The following is a 13,156-nucleotide window of genomic DNA, read 5'->3' as shown; positions in this document are numbered from 1 at the left end:
GAGAAGACGTCTGCGCTTCTGGATCATGTTTAGATACGGCTTCTTCTTTGAACTAGAGAGTTTTAGCTGGCAACGGCAGATGGCACGGTGTATTGTGTTCACAGATAATGTTCTCTAGAAATATTCCTGAGCCCATTTTGTGATTTCCAATACAGAAGCATGCCTGTATGTGATGCAGTGCCGTCTAAGGGCCCGAAGGTCACGGGCACCCAGTATGGTTTTCCGGCCTTGACCCTTATGCACAGAGATTCTTCCAGATTCTCTGGATCTTTTGATGATATGCACTGTAGATGATGATATATTCAAACTCTTTGCAATTTTACACTGTCAAACTCCTTATTGCTCCACTATTTGTCGGCACAGAATTAGGGGGATTGGTGATCCTCTTCCCATCTTTACTTCTGAGAGCCGCTGCCACTCCAAGATGCTCTTTTCATACCCAGTCATGTTAATGACCTATTGCCAGTTGACCTAATGAGTTGCAATTTGGTCCTCCAGCTGTTCCTTTTTTGTACCTTTAACTTTTCCAGCCTCTTATTGCCCCTGTCCCAACTTTTTTGAGATGTGTTGCTGTCATGAAATTTCAAATGAGCCAATATTTGGCATTAAATTTCAAAATGTCTCACTTCGACATTTGATATGTTGTCTATGTTCTATTGTGAATACAATATCAGTTTTTGAGATTTGTAAATTATTGCATTCCGTTTTTATTTACAATTTTTACTTTGTCCCAACTTTTTTGGAATCAGGGTTGTAGTTCCAACCCTGCACGTAGGCAGCCTGGTGACAAGAGTCGCTCTCTCTCTGACCCCAGGATGACAGAGGAGTTCGGTATTCCCCCAGGCGACTGAGCAGCCCTCTTTAGGACAGCACTGCTCACCTTCACATGAGGGAGGAGACTAGAAAAGGTGTCTCAAAAATTGCTCATCCCTCTACCCATAGCCAGCTAGCTTACCGTGGCTGGTAGTGTTACTCCCCAAGCGGTCAAAATACAAAGAAGAACAAATAAATGATTTTTGGAGCATGGAACGTCCGAACCCTAATGGACAGGGAAACATCAGCAAGACCTGAGAGAACAGCCCTCCTAGTGAGTGAATTGGTGCACTACAACATTGATATCGCTACCGTCAGCGAGAGCAGGCTAACTGACAAAGGATCCGTCACCGAACGGAAGGGTGGCTATACCTTTTCCTGGAAAGGCAAATCCCAAGATGAGGAAAGAATACATGGGGTATGCCTGGCCATCAAGTGCACGCTTCTCAAGCAGCTCCCTGACCTCCCTATCTCGATCAATGAGCACCTGATGAAGCTCCGCTTCCCACTCATTGTCTCCCATCATGTCACAGTCATCAGCGCCTATGCCCCTACTTTGACCAGCAGCGACAAGGCAAAAGAAACCTTCTACGAGGACCTCAACAACCTCGTAAAGGCTACAACCCCCGGAGACAAGCTCATCCTGCTGGGAGACTTCAATGCCATAGTCGGCACAGAGTGCGCTAACTGGATAGGCGTGCTGGGGCCACATGGCATAGACAAATGAACTCTAATGGCCTACTGCTCTTGAATCTCTGTGCAGAAAATGACTTGACAATCACCAACACCCTGTTCAGGCAAGCAGACAAATATAAATCAACTTGGATGCATCCATGATCAAAACAGTGGCACCTCACTGACTTTGCAATCTGCCGCAGATGCGACACCAGAGACTTCAGGGTCCCCAGGGCCATACGAGGAGCTGAATGCTGGACCAACTACCAACTTCTTAGGTCGGTCATCAAGCTGCACATCGCCCCTACCCACCACAAAAAGCCAAAGCATGTCAGACGATGAGGTCTGCCGGATGAGGTCCAGATGTATGCTGACACAAAGAACTCTAAGATGTTCAACACTATCAAACTTCAGAACCCAGTATGTCGAGATAACTTCATGAGCTGCCTGGATGACAAGTTGACCTCCCACAGACCCCTCACTGGAACCCCAACTCAGCAGTGGGACCAGTTCAGCACGTTGGTGAAGGAGGTAGCCCAGTCAATACTCGACCCAAAAAAGAGAGTCCAGCAGGATTGGTTTGACGAAAAGAATGTTGCCATCGCCCAGCTCCTGGACAACAAGTGGAAAGTGTTCACAGCACAGCAGAACGACTTGTCTTCCAACCCCAAGAGTGACCGCTTCAAGCACCTCCAAAGCTGTGCCCAGGCCACTCTCCGCTGCATGCAGGATGAGTGGTGGCAGAGGAAGGCGGATGAGGTCCAGATGTATGCTGACACAAAGAACTCTAAGATGTTCTCCAGTGCCATTAAAGCCGTATATGGACCGTCCCGACCCTGCATCACCCCCCTCCTGTCCACCGATGGCACGCTGCTGAAGGACAAGAGCACCATTAATGAGAGGTAGCAGGAACACTTCAGCACTCTCCTCAACAGACCCTCCACTGTCAGCCCCCAGGCCCTAGACCAGATCCCTCAGAGACCAACGATAGACAGTCTTGACACCCCTCCCAGCCTAGATGAGGTCAAGAAAGCCATCAGCCAGACCTGCTCTGGAAAAGTTCCAGGCAAGGATGGGATCCCTGCAGAGATTTATAAGGCTGTGGGAACAGTTCTCTGCAGCATCTGAGAGGAAGAGGATATTCCTCAGGAGTTTCGGGATGCCACGATTATCTCCCTTACAAAAACAAGGGTGGCAAGTCAGACTGTGGCGACTATCGAGGCATATCTCTGCTGTCCATCTCTGGCAAGATACTGGCGCGCTTCCTTCTCAACCACCTGATCACTGCTGTTTCTGAGGAGATCCTGCCCAAGGCACAGTGTGGATTCCACCCCGGTCGAAGCACTATTGACATGATCTTCGCAGTCTGCCAAGTCCAAGAAAAGTGCAGAGAACAGAATATGAACTTGTTTATAGTGTTCATTGACTTGACCAAGGCTTTTGACACTGTCAACAGAGAGGCTCTGTGGACAATTTTACAGAAGCTGGGCTGCCCCAGGAAGTTCACAACCTTGATCTGCCTATTCCATGACAGCATGACAGGGCTGGTACTCTCTGGCGGCGAGGCATCAGATGCCTTTGAGATATCAAATGGTGTGAAGTAAGGCTGCATTTTAGCTTCAACCTCTTCTTCGCCTGCATCCTCAGCCACGCTGTCAGAGATCTTGAGCATGGGGTGTACCTGAAATACAGAATGGACGGGTCCCTCTTTGACTTGCGCCGCCTGAATGCCAAGACAAAGACAGTCGAAAAGGTGATACTGGAGGCGCTCTTTGCTGACGACTGTGCCCTCATGGCCCACACAGAATCTGCCCTACAGCATATCGCCGACAAGTTTGCTGAGGCATCCCGTCTTTTCAGGTTCACCATCAGCTTGGGCAAGCATCACCATCAGCATGGCCCACGTTCTCTTGAGATTCAGTTCATGGACAGATGTCCTGATATTTTCCTTTAGAATTCGCTGGTATAATTCAGAATTCATTGTTCCATAAATGATGGCAAGCCGTCCTGGCCCAGGTGCAGCAAAACAGGCCCAAACCACGATACTACCACCACCATGTTTCATAGATGGGATAAGGTTCTTATGCTGGAATGCAGTGTTTTCCTTTCTCCAAACAGAACATTTCTCATTTAAACCAAAAAGTTCTATTTTGGTCTCATCCGTCCGTAAAAAATTTTTCCAGTAGCCTTCTGGCTTGTCCACATGATCTTTAGCAAACTGCAGACGAGCAGCAATGTGCTTTTTGAAGAGCAGTGGCTTTCTCCTTGCAACCCTGCCATGCACACCATTGTTGTTCAGTGTTCTTCTGATGGTGGACTCATGAACATTAACATTAGCCAATGTCAGAGAGGCCTTCAGTTGCTTAGAAGTTACCCTGGGGTCCTTTGTGACCTCGCCGACTATTACACGCCTTGCTCTTGGAGTGATCTTTGTTGGTTGACCACTCCTGGGGAGGGTAACAATGGTCTTGAATTTCCTCTGTTTGTACACAATTTGTCTGACTGTGGATTAGTGGAGTCCAAACTCTTTAGAGATGGTTTTGTAACCTTTTCCAGCCTGATGAGAATCAGCACCGCTTTTTCTGAGGTCCTCAGAAATCTCCTTTGTTCGTGCCATGATACACTTCCACAAATGTGTGTTGTGAAGATAAGACTTTGATAGATCCCTGTTCTTTAAATAAAATAGGGTGCCCACTCACACCTGATTGTCATCCCATTGATTGAAAACACCTGACTCTAATTTCACCTTCAAATTTACTGCTAATCTTAGAGGTTCACATACTTTTGCCACTCACAGATATGTAATATTGGATCATTTTCCTCAATAAATAAATGACTAAGTGTAATATTTTTGTCTCATTTGTTTAACCGGGTTCTCTTCATCTACTTTTAGGACTTGTGTGAAAATCTGATGATGTTTTTGGTCATATTTATGCAGAATTATAGAAAATTTTAAAGGGTTCGCAAACTTTCAAGCACCACTGTAAGTGAGCAATGAGCACACACACATACCCAGAGCAGTGGGCAGCTATGCTACAGTGTTCGGGGAGCAGTTGGGGGTGAGGTACCTTGCTCAAGGGCAAAGTGCCTTCAGCCCAAGGCCGCCCCATGTTAACCTAACCGCATGTCTTTGGACTGTGGGGGAAACCAGAGCACCTGGAGGACACCCACGCAGACATGGAGAACATGCAAACCGCACAGAAAGGACCCAACCACCCGCTGGGCTTGAACCCAGAACCTTCTTGCTGTGAGGTGACAGTGCTAACCACTACACCACCATGCCACCCAAATATTACTATTTTTGTGGAAATTCTATGACTACATGGTTTGGATCAAATCAGTTAAGACTGGACGATTTCACAATATAATATCGTCATTGTGTTACATTCTGAGATATTTCAAGCATCACAATATGTTTTTTAAACTTTTTTTTCTAACCTCAACTTTATAGACAAAAAATGTCATCGTTTTTATTTAAATGTAACACTGTTGGCTAAATTCGATAAACTTTTTAATCGAATTTAATTGAACATTAAATTAATAGTATGTGATCATGCTGTGTAACCTTCTTGCAGTCAAATGATGTATATATTTTCTTCTATTATTTCCAGGTCCGTGAATGGGGTGTACAGGATTGGACTGTTTGCCCTCAGAGACATGGACAGTGGGACAGAGCTGACTTACGACTACAATTTTCACTCCTTTAACACTGAAGAGCAGGTGTGTATGCAGATGGGCACTTATATCCTACATGTCAGATACACACATGGTGCTTTTTGGCCAAAAAACAACCAGCCAGTCAGTCATAATCCTGGCAACAGAGCTGTGTGCAGCCAGGTCCACCTTCTAATTTAATGTGATGAAAGAATCGCAGGCTTTTTTTCTTCAAGCAAGAGACCAAAGTACCGTATTTTCCGGACTATACGTCGCTCCGGAGTTTAAGTCGCATCAGCCAAAAAATGCATTATGAAGACGAAAAAAACATATATACGTCGCACTTTTTTGAAGGGTTATTCTATCCATAGAATCTGTGATTGTATCTGATAAGCGGCGCGTGGTTACTGCGTGACTGCATTGTTTATTTAATAAACGAACAGCTGAGCAGTGATAACGTGCCCTTTGCCCTGTAAGTAGCCTAGTCTGATTATTTTAAATATCTACTACTATCTTTAATACTATCACTATCGTTATTACTAATAGCCTATATTATTATTATAACTAATATTAGTAGCCTATTACTGATGCATTAATCAGTTTGCTTTTAGAATATTTTTACCGGTAGGGCTTATTATCGCCCCATGGCTCTTTCATCTTTGTTATTAAAGCTGTAGTCATCATCGAGGAGTGTCATTCTTCATTTTTGTCGAATTTTATTTCATCAAATCAGAGGTCAAGTAGGCTATAGGTATATCATCTCCAAAGACAGGTACGGTAGTAAAAACAACCGTCTAGTGAAAAAAAAACAACAACAACCGCTTTTAAATCCCCTACTTAAATCCTTAAAATGAGTCATTTAACTCATGTCTTGTGTGATCTGATCTCCAATGGTGAAATAAACCGGTTGTGATGAGTACAGTCTGTTATTTTAGAAGATAAATGTAATATATAATTTAATATATAGACTAATAAAAATTAATATTTTATAATATAATATCACGACATATTACTGTCTGTAACTGTTTGTCACTAAAGCATTTTCTAAGATCATAATGTCTGATATTATTATTATTATTATTATTATTTTACACACACAATAAGCGCATGTGCGTAAAGTTATAGTAAACCATCCCCCGCCTTTTTTTTTTTTGAGTCGCCGGACCCACCCACCTCCTGCGTTCTGGGACCTCCCACTTCACAAATTAAGCACTGCCTAAAATCACTACATAACTTATTTAAATAACTATAGGCCTATCATTAATAATAAAACACAGGTCAATCAAGTTTATCAAGCTGATGATTTCACTCCAAATCAGCAAATCCATTGAATTCCTCATCCTCGGTGTCGCTTCTGAACAACTCTGCCAACTCCAGCGGCAGACGAAGCGCCGTTTCCTCTTCTTCTGCGTGGCTGTCGTCAGACTCAGCATCAGCTCCAGTTATTCCGCGGTGAAAAAAAACCCAAAACATATATACGTCGCACCGGAGTATAAGTCGCATTGCCAGCCGAACCATGAAAAAAAGTGCGACTTATAGTCCGAAAAATACGGTAAAGGTTATGGCATTCATTAGATGCTTTTAACTATTTGCTAGATGAGGTTAGATGGTCACAAATTATTATTATTTTCTTAATCTGGTGTCTGTTGTTCTTAGTATGTGTTACATTCTAAGAAATATGTTACCACAGCTAAATATTTTAGTAATGTTAGCATTATAAATCATCATAAGCTGGCTTGATAGTCGGGTTTACAGAGGCACTGACTGACCCATCTCCAACCTCAGACGATTTGCCCAAGTGGATACAACCTTCAGAAAGTTCAAGATTTCAGTCTGACCCAGTGAGCATTTCAGAGAAACATAGTCATTAGATTGGAAAAAGTTCACACTGTTTCCATCTTTAAAAGTTATCAGAGAGTAAACAGGATAATCTTAGGTGTGTCAGTTTGTCTGTGGTTGGTTATCTTGCCATGCTATTCAAATTGAATGTCATCTTTCTGTACAAGTAGTTAGGTCCTGGCTGTATTTGTTGATGAAAAGCTTGCAAGCTAGGTTATAACTGCACCAGCACTGATTTCATCCAAATGTGTATTTTGTGCTGGAAGCGTCTGGTTTCTATGCAAAATTCAGCGTTGACAGCACTCAACGTCCTTGGTGCAAAAACATCCTCAGCATACAGTTCTTTTCAGTTGAAAATAGTTCAACTTTTGGAACACTGTCAAACTTCTCTCTCGCTGACCAATCAAAATTAAGAAGGGGCAGGACTTACTATATCAACACCATCAACAATAGTGGGGGAGAAACTGATCCTGGCTGTCACTGATACTCACAGTTATTTACAATCTAACATTGAAGGGTTACCATGATCATCATTTGAAATCACTTTCTGAAGTAAATAGAGACTTAACGTTCACAACGAAGGAAAGCAGAAGTGCTTGATGTTTTTGTAACCTAGCAACAATAAGCACTTGAGCGAAGCGCTTTGGAACGGTCGGGGGCACTGCTAACACAAAAATCCACATCTGGTAGACACAGGCTTTTAATACCATGTGCTACAAAAAGAACTAGACTGTTTAAATATAATTAACTACTGTGTTGTTGATATCACTAGGCCCGTAAGCGTAGTTTAACCAGCATTATCACAAAGCGATTCAGGAAAACATGAGATAAATATCTAAAAATACCCATCTATCTATGCATGATACACTAGCTGAATTGCTGGTCCGTAATTTAAAATATAGATTTTTTTTTTCATGTATGGGAATAGGCGGCACGGTGGTGTAGTGGTTAGCGCTGTCGCCTCACAGCAAGAAGGTCCTGGGTTCGGGGCCGGCGAGGGCCTTTCTGTGTGGAGTTTGCATGTTCTCCCCGTGTCCGCGTGGGTGTGCTCTGGTTTCCCCCACAGTCCAAAGACATGCAGGTTAGGTTAACTGGTGACTCTAAATTGAGCGTAGGTGTGAGTGTGAATGGTTGTGTGTCTATGTGCAGCCCTGTGATGACCTGGCGACTTGTCCAGGGTGTACCCCGCCTTTTGCCCGTAGTCAGCTGGGATAGGCTCCAGCTTGCCTGCGACCCTGTAGAACAGGATAAAGCGGCTAGAGATAATGAGATGAGATGAGATCTTATAAATAAATCTTATTAAAAAAATATAAATGTTGAGAAAAATTGCTACTATTTTTGTTGTTGTGAACAAGCGAGTCGCCAGAGGTCCGTAACCGGGGTCCGTAACTGGGGTCCGTACCGTAGGATACGGACCCGCTCGCCAGCCAATCAGAGCTCAGGATTTGATGAAACCCGCACCATGAAAAAAATAAATGGACATTATGTAGAAAAATAAATGTAGATAAAGTTTTGAGACACCTGTTTGTAATAAAACAATGCAAAGTAAAAAAAAAAAAAGTTTTTCACTTTATTCCTGTTCAGCAAGCGTGTAAGTGTGGCTCAGACGGCTGCCGTGGCATCATTGGTGGAAAGAGTCAACGAATCAATGGCTTGCCTGGGAAAGCGGGAGGATCAGGAGGTGGGGCACGAAGGCTTGGGAGGCTGAAAGAGAAGCGCAAATCGAAACACCATCTTAAAAAACGGGTAAGAGGGTGTGAAGTAAAAAAAAGATATTCATGAATCAGTGGTGGAACTTTTTCCCCCCTCCTTGTCCCTAGTAATATCACACATCTGTTTTTGTCCCCAGGAGGAGGAGTCCAGTGACAGCAGCAAGTTTTTCCAGCACCTTCTGATGAAGCCGATGTCTAATAGAGAGAGGTAGAGTCCGATATCTTTTCAGTAGCTCATCAAAATGTGTTTAAATACAACTACATATCCCAGCATACTCATAAGAAGTCTGACCGGTTGGTTGCAGGAACTTTGTCCTGAAGCACCGAGTGTTCCTGGTGCGCAATTGGGAGAAGATGAGGGACAAACGGGAGCTGTTGAAGAGGGAGGGCGAGCGGGAGAGAGAGAAGGAGAGCAGCCTCTCGCAGTATGCCCGCTGGGGAGGAGTCATTCGTGATGATGGCAACATCAAGTCAGGTGTGTGTACGTGCGTGGGTCGCATCTACACTCCGGTTTACCGCAGATAAACGTAGTGCTGCATGTGTTTACATGAAAGTGTGTCTTAATTTTTTAATTGCATATTTGCTTGTATACTGAATTATCCCTCTGTGTATGTTTGTGTTGCAGATGTGTTCCTAACGCAGTTCTCAGCATTACAGACCTCTCGTTCGGTGCGCACACGCAGACTCGCTGCTGCTGAGGAGAACACTGAAGTCACTCGCACAGCTCGTCTTGCACACATCTTCAAAGAGATCTGTGATATGATCACCAGCTACAAGGGTCAGTACATGCACGCACGCGCACACACACACACATCAGTAAGAGTTAAGACATAAAAAGACTCGCATAGATTCCTGCTTCTTTTACATGACACTCTCTCAACACCTCCAAGTAATGTGTTATCTCAGTCAGCGCTCGAAACTAACGGTGTCCCGATGTCCCAGGGACCATAAAAAATGTCATCGGGACACAAAATTATCATATCTGGGACAATCCCGGGACAATGGAAAAAATAGATCTAGAAAAAAAGTTCTACATTAATATTATTTACAAAGCCGTAACACATACGTAGACATTCACCTAATTTGTCAATTTTAATTTTAAAACGTTAACAGCGAAAAATACATAGTAGCTACACTTTCGATGCACCTACATCCGTAGGCTACAGAGCAGCGCATTCTGTTCTAGAATCTTCGGCCGGAGTCCGCATTATATGGACTTGGAATGGAATTGCTACCGCACACGCTGCGCCGACTCTTGCCAGAACAAAAATGCTGAAGTGGTTGAAGCGGACCGACCGCGGGGAAGAAACTGAAAGCCCAGACATAACGTCTCCGGGACCTTCAGGATCCAAAGTGTCATCGCCTGGTCTGCAGGCAACGCTAGCAACTGAATGAACTTAATGAACACTGTTAGACACGTTATAAAATACAACAGGAATGATGTGGATGATATTGACGGAAGATACCGTTCAACAGAATAAGTGAGTTTTCTTGGTGTCTTTCTAGTTCAGAAAGTTTAGTCAGTCAGCAGCACAACTAGGCTCGGACCTGGCACTGTGCTGATGTTTCGGCAGCGAAAGTTCATAAAATGGATAACGGAAAGTTCATAAAAATGGATAACGGAAAGTTCATAAAAATGGATAACGGTAATGGTGAAAATTATAAGTTGGCCTTATACATGCCAACAGATATTCAAGGTATAAGTAGATGAAATGAACATAAAAGGGGTCTTATTTTCAACTAAAGTGTACTGCAGATGTAGGGAGTTGAAACATTTTCTGAATGAGCTAGTTGGCCCCTTTAAATAAACGGGTATCTATTCATACAGTGAGATCGCCAAAGTTTAATAAACTGAAAATGCAATAACTGTAATTTTGAAGTAGATGATGTATTGGACATGTGTCGCTTGTGTCTTGTGACTTATTGTAAAAATGATATAAAGGGTTCAAAATCGCATAGTTACAAATATAATAGTAACTTCATATGATAATATTAACCACTGGTTATTTCAGAGAGGAAAAAATGGGGCCACTATTGCTTCCATTCGGGACAATACAACACAGAATTCGGGACCACTGGGGGACACAAAGAAAAAAAGTTAATTTCGAGCCCTGATCTCAGTGTTAATGAGCAGTCTGTCTTTGGCTGATTGGGCACATGCTGACTCTGACATGTATACATGTGTACACACACACACACAAAAGCATGTGGAATTATACTTAAGAGTGTGTAACAATTCTTAGCTGTTAATTATTGAAAATCATTATACATATAGGACACTTTTTCGCTGGAATAAAAACGTGTTCTATTCCCTTCTAGGGGAATTCATTTGGTTTGATAGCATGCGATATTCTTTGCATATCGCTTATCCTACGTGTATTATGTCACTTCTGCCCAACGGGGAATGACCATTGAATATGGGTTATGATATTGCATGGTTGTCAAGACAACATGACGTCACACGACGGCGACATAAAACTTCTGCGCTAGCGAACAACATTGACAATTTGTAAACAAACATGGCCAGCAGGTTTGCTTCATTAAACATGGAAGATTTTGACAGGGGGCGGCACGGTGGTGTAGTGGTTAGCGCTGTCGCCTCACAGCAAGAAGGTCCTGGGTTCGAGCCCCGTGGCCGGCGAGGGCCTTTCTGTGTGGAGTTTGCATGTTCTCCCCGTGTCCGCGTGGGTTTCCTCCGGGTGCTCCGGTTTCCCCCACAGTCCAAAGACATGCAGGTTAGGTTAACTGGTGACTCTAAATTGACCGTAGGTGTGAATGTGAGTGTGAATGGTTGTCTGTGTCTATGTGTCAGCCCTGTGATGACCTGGCGACTTGTCCAGGGTGTACCCCGCCTTTCGCCCGTAGTCAGTTGGGATAGGCTCCAGCTTGCCTGCGACCCTGTAGAAGGATAAAGCGGCTAGAGATAATGAGATGAGATGAGAAAGACACGTTGAACACCCGAAAGGAATGTGTATTATTAACAATAATAATAATAATATTGGCTGGCTTTTTTCATGGTATATCAGACACATTCCATTCAGCTACTTGTCTTCAACTCGTTCAGTATCATGCTAGCTGAATGGAATATATCTGATATACCACTCAACGCCAGACAATATTATTTAAATATCCTTGTGTTCGGGCCGCACGGTGGTGTAGTGGTTAGCGCTGTCGCCTCACAGCAAGAAGGTCCTGGGTTTGAGCCCAGCGGCCGGCTAGGGCCTTTCTGTGCGGAGTTTGCATGTTCTCCCCGTGTCTGCGTGGGTTTCCTTGGGTGCTCCGGTTCCCCCCACAGTCCAAAGGCATGCAGGTTAGGCTAATTAGTGGCTCTAAATTGACCGTATGTGTGAATGTGAGCGAAAATGGTTGTCTGTGTCTGTGTGTTAGCCCTGCGATGACCTGACGACTTGTCCAGGATGTACCCCGCCTCTCGCCAATAGTCAGCTAGGATAGGCTCCAGCTTGCCTGCGACCCTGTAGGACAGGATAAAGCAGCTACAGATAATGGATGGATGGATGGATGGATATCCTTGTGTTTCACAAGGATCTACACTCACCAGCCACTTTATTAGGAACACCCATTAGGTACACCTGCTGTTTTATGCAGTTGTCTAATCAGCCAAACCCTTGACAGCAGCACAATGCATAAAATCATGTAGATACAAATCAATAGCTTCAGTTAATGTTCACTTCAAACATCAGAATGGGAAAAATTGTTCTCTCTGTGACTTTCACTGTGGCATGGGTGTTGGTTTGAGCCAGATGGACTGGTTTGAGTATTTCAGAAACTGCTGATCTCCTGGGGTTTTCACACACAACAGTCTCTAGAATTTACACAGAATGGTGCAAGAAACAAAAAACACTGAGTGAGTGACAGTTCTGTGGGTGGAAACAAACTCCTTGTTGATAAGAGAGGTCAGAGGAAAATGGCCAGATTGGTTTGAGCTGCCAAGAAGGCTATAGTAACTCATATAATCACTCTTTACAACCATGGTGAGCAGAAAAGCATCTCAGCATACAACAGCAGAAGAACACATTGGGTTCCACTCCTGCCATTCAAGAACAGGAATCTTAGAATCCGGAACAAGTTCCTGTTAAAATGGACGGTGAGTGTATACTGTGTTGACAAATGTGTCTGGAAATACAAAAAACACACCAACGTCACTGTGACGTCAGCCAAGCCCCCTGGTTGCAAAAAAAGTAGGAAACTTGAGGGGTTTGTAACAGGAAGCCAGAATTTTTCTAAAATGTAACGTTGCTGTGTTAGATGTCAGAAATGGAAGGGTTCGTAAACACTATCCTAGCCAATCAGGCACCTTTCCAACAACCTGAGGAGTTGCCCGTGATACACGTTTAGCTAGCATGTGTCTTCGAAGCGTAAAACATTACATGTCAACAAACAACGAAGTTGTAAGCATCAAGAGACTTGTATGCCTCGTGTTCCTCTCATATAAACGTATGGAG

General features: G+C 43.7%; 1 protein-coding gene across 2 annotated transcripts in view; it reads left to right on the top strand.

The window, feature by feature from the left end:
* Nucleotides 1-13,156, top strand: part of ash1l (ash1 (absent, small, or homeotic)-like (Drosophila)) — a 120,177-nt gene that overhangs the window by 76,920 nt on the left and 30,101 nt on the right. For both annotated transcript variants that reach the window (XM_060904928.1, XM_060904927.1), the window contains exons 13-17: nucleotides 5,100-5,208; nucleotides 8,566-8,727; nucleotides 8,831-8,901; nucleotides 8,999-9,168; nucleotides 9,319-9,471. In XM_060904928.1, the coding sequence (XP_060760911.1) occupies nucleotides 5,100-5,208; nucleotides 8,566-8,727; nucleotides 8,831-8,901; nucleotides 8,999-9,168; nucleotides 9,319-9,471 (665 nt within the window). The remainder of the gene's footprint in view (nucleotides 1-5,099; nucleotides 5,209-8,565; nucleotides 8,728-8,830; nucleotides 8,902-8,998; nucleotides 9,169-9,318; nucleotides 9,472-13,156) is intronic.

This window comes from Neoarius graeffei, chromosome 22, assembly GCF_027579695.1.
Source record: "Neoarius graeffei isolate fNeoGra1 chromosome 22, fNeoGra1.pri, whole genome shotgun sequence".
Classification (NCBI taxonomy): domain Eukaryota; kingdom Metazoa; phylum Chordata; class Actinopteri; order Siluriformes; family Ariidae; genus Neoarius; species Neoarius graeffei.
This window is presented reverse-complemented; position numbering and strand designations above follow the sequence as displayed.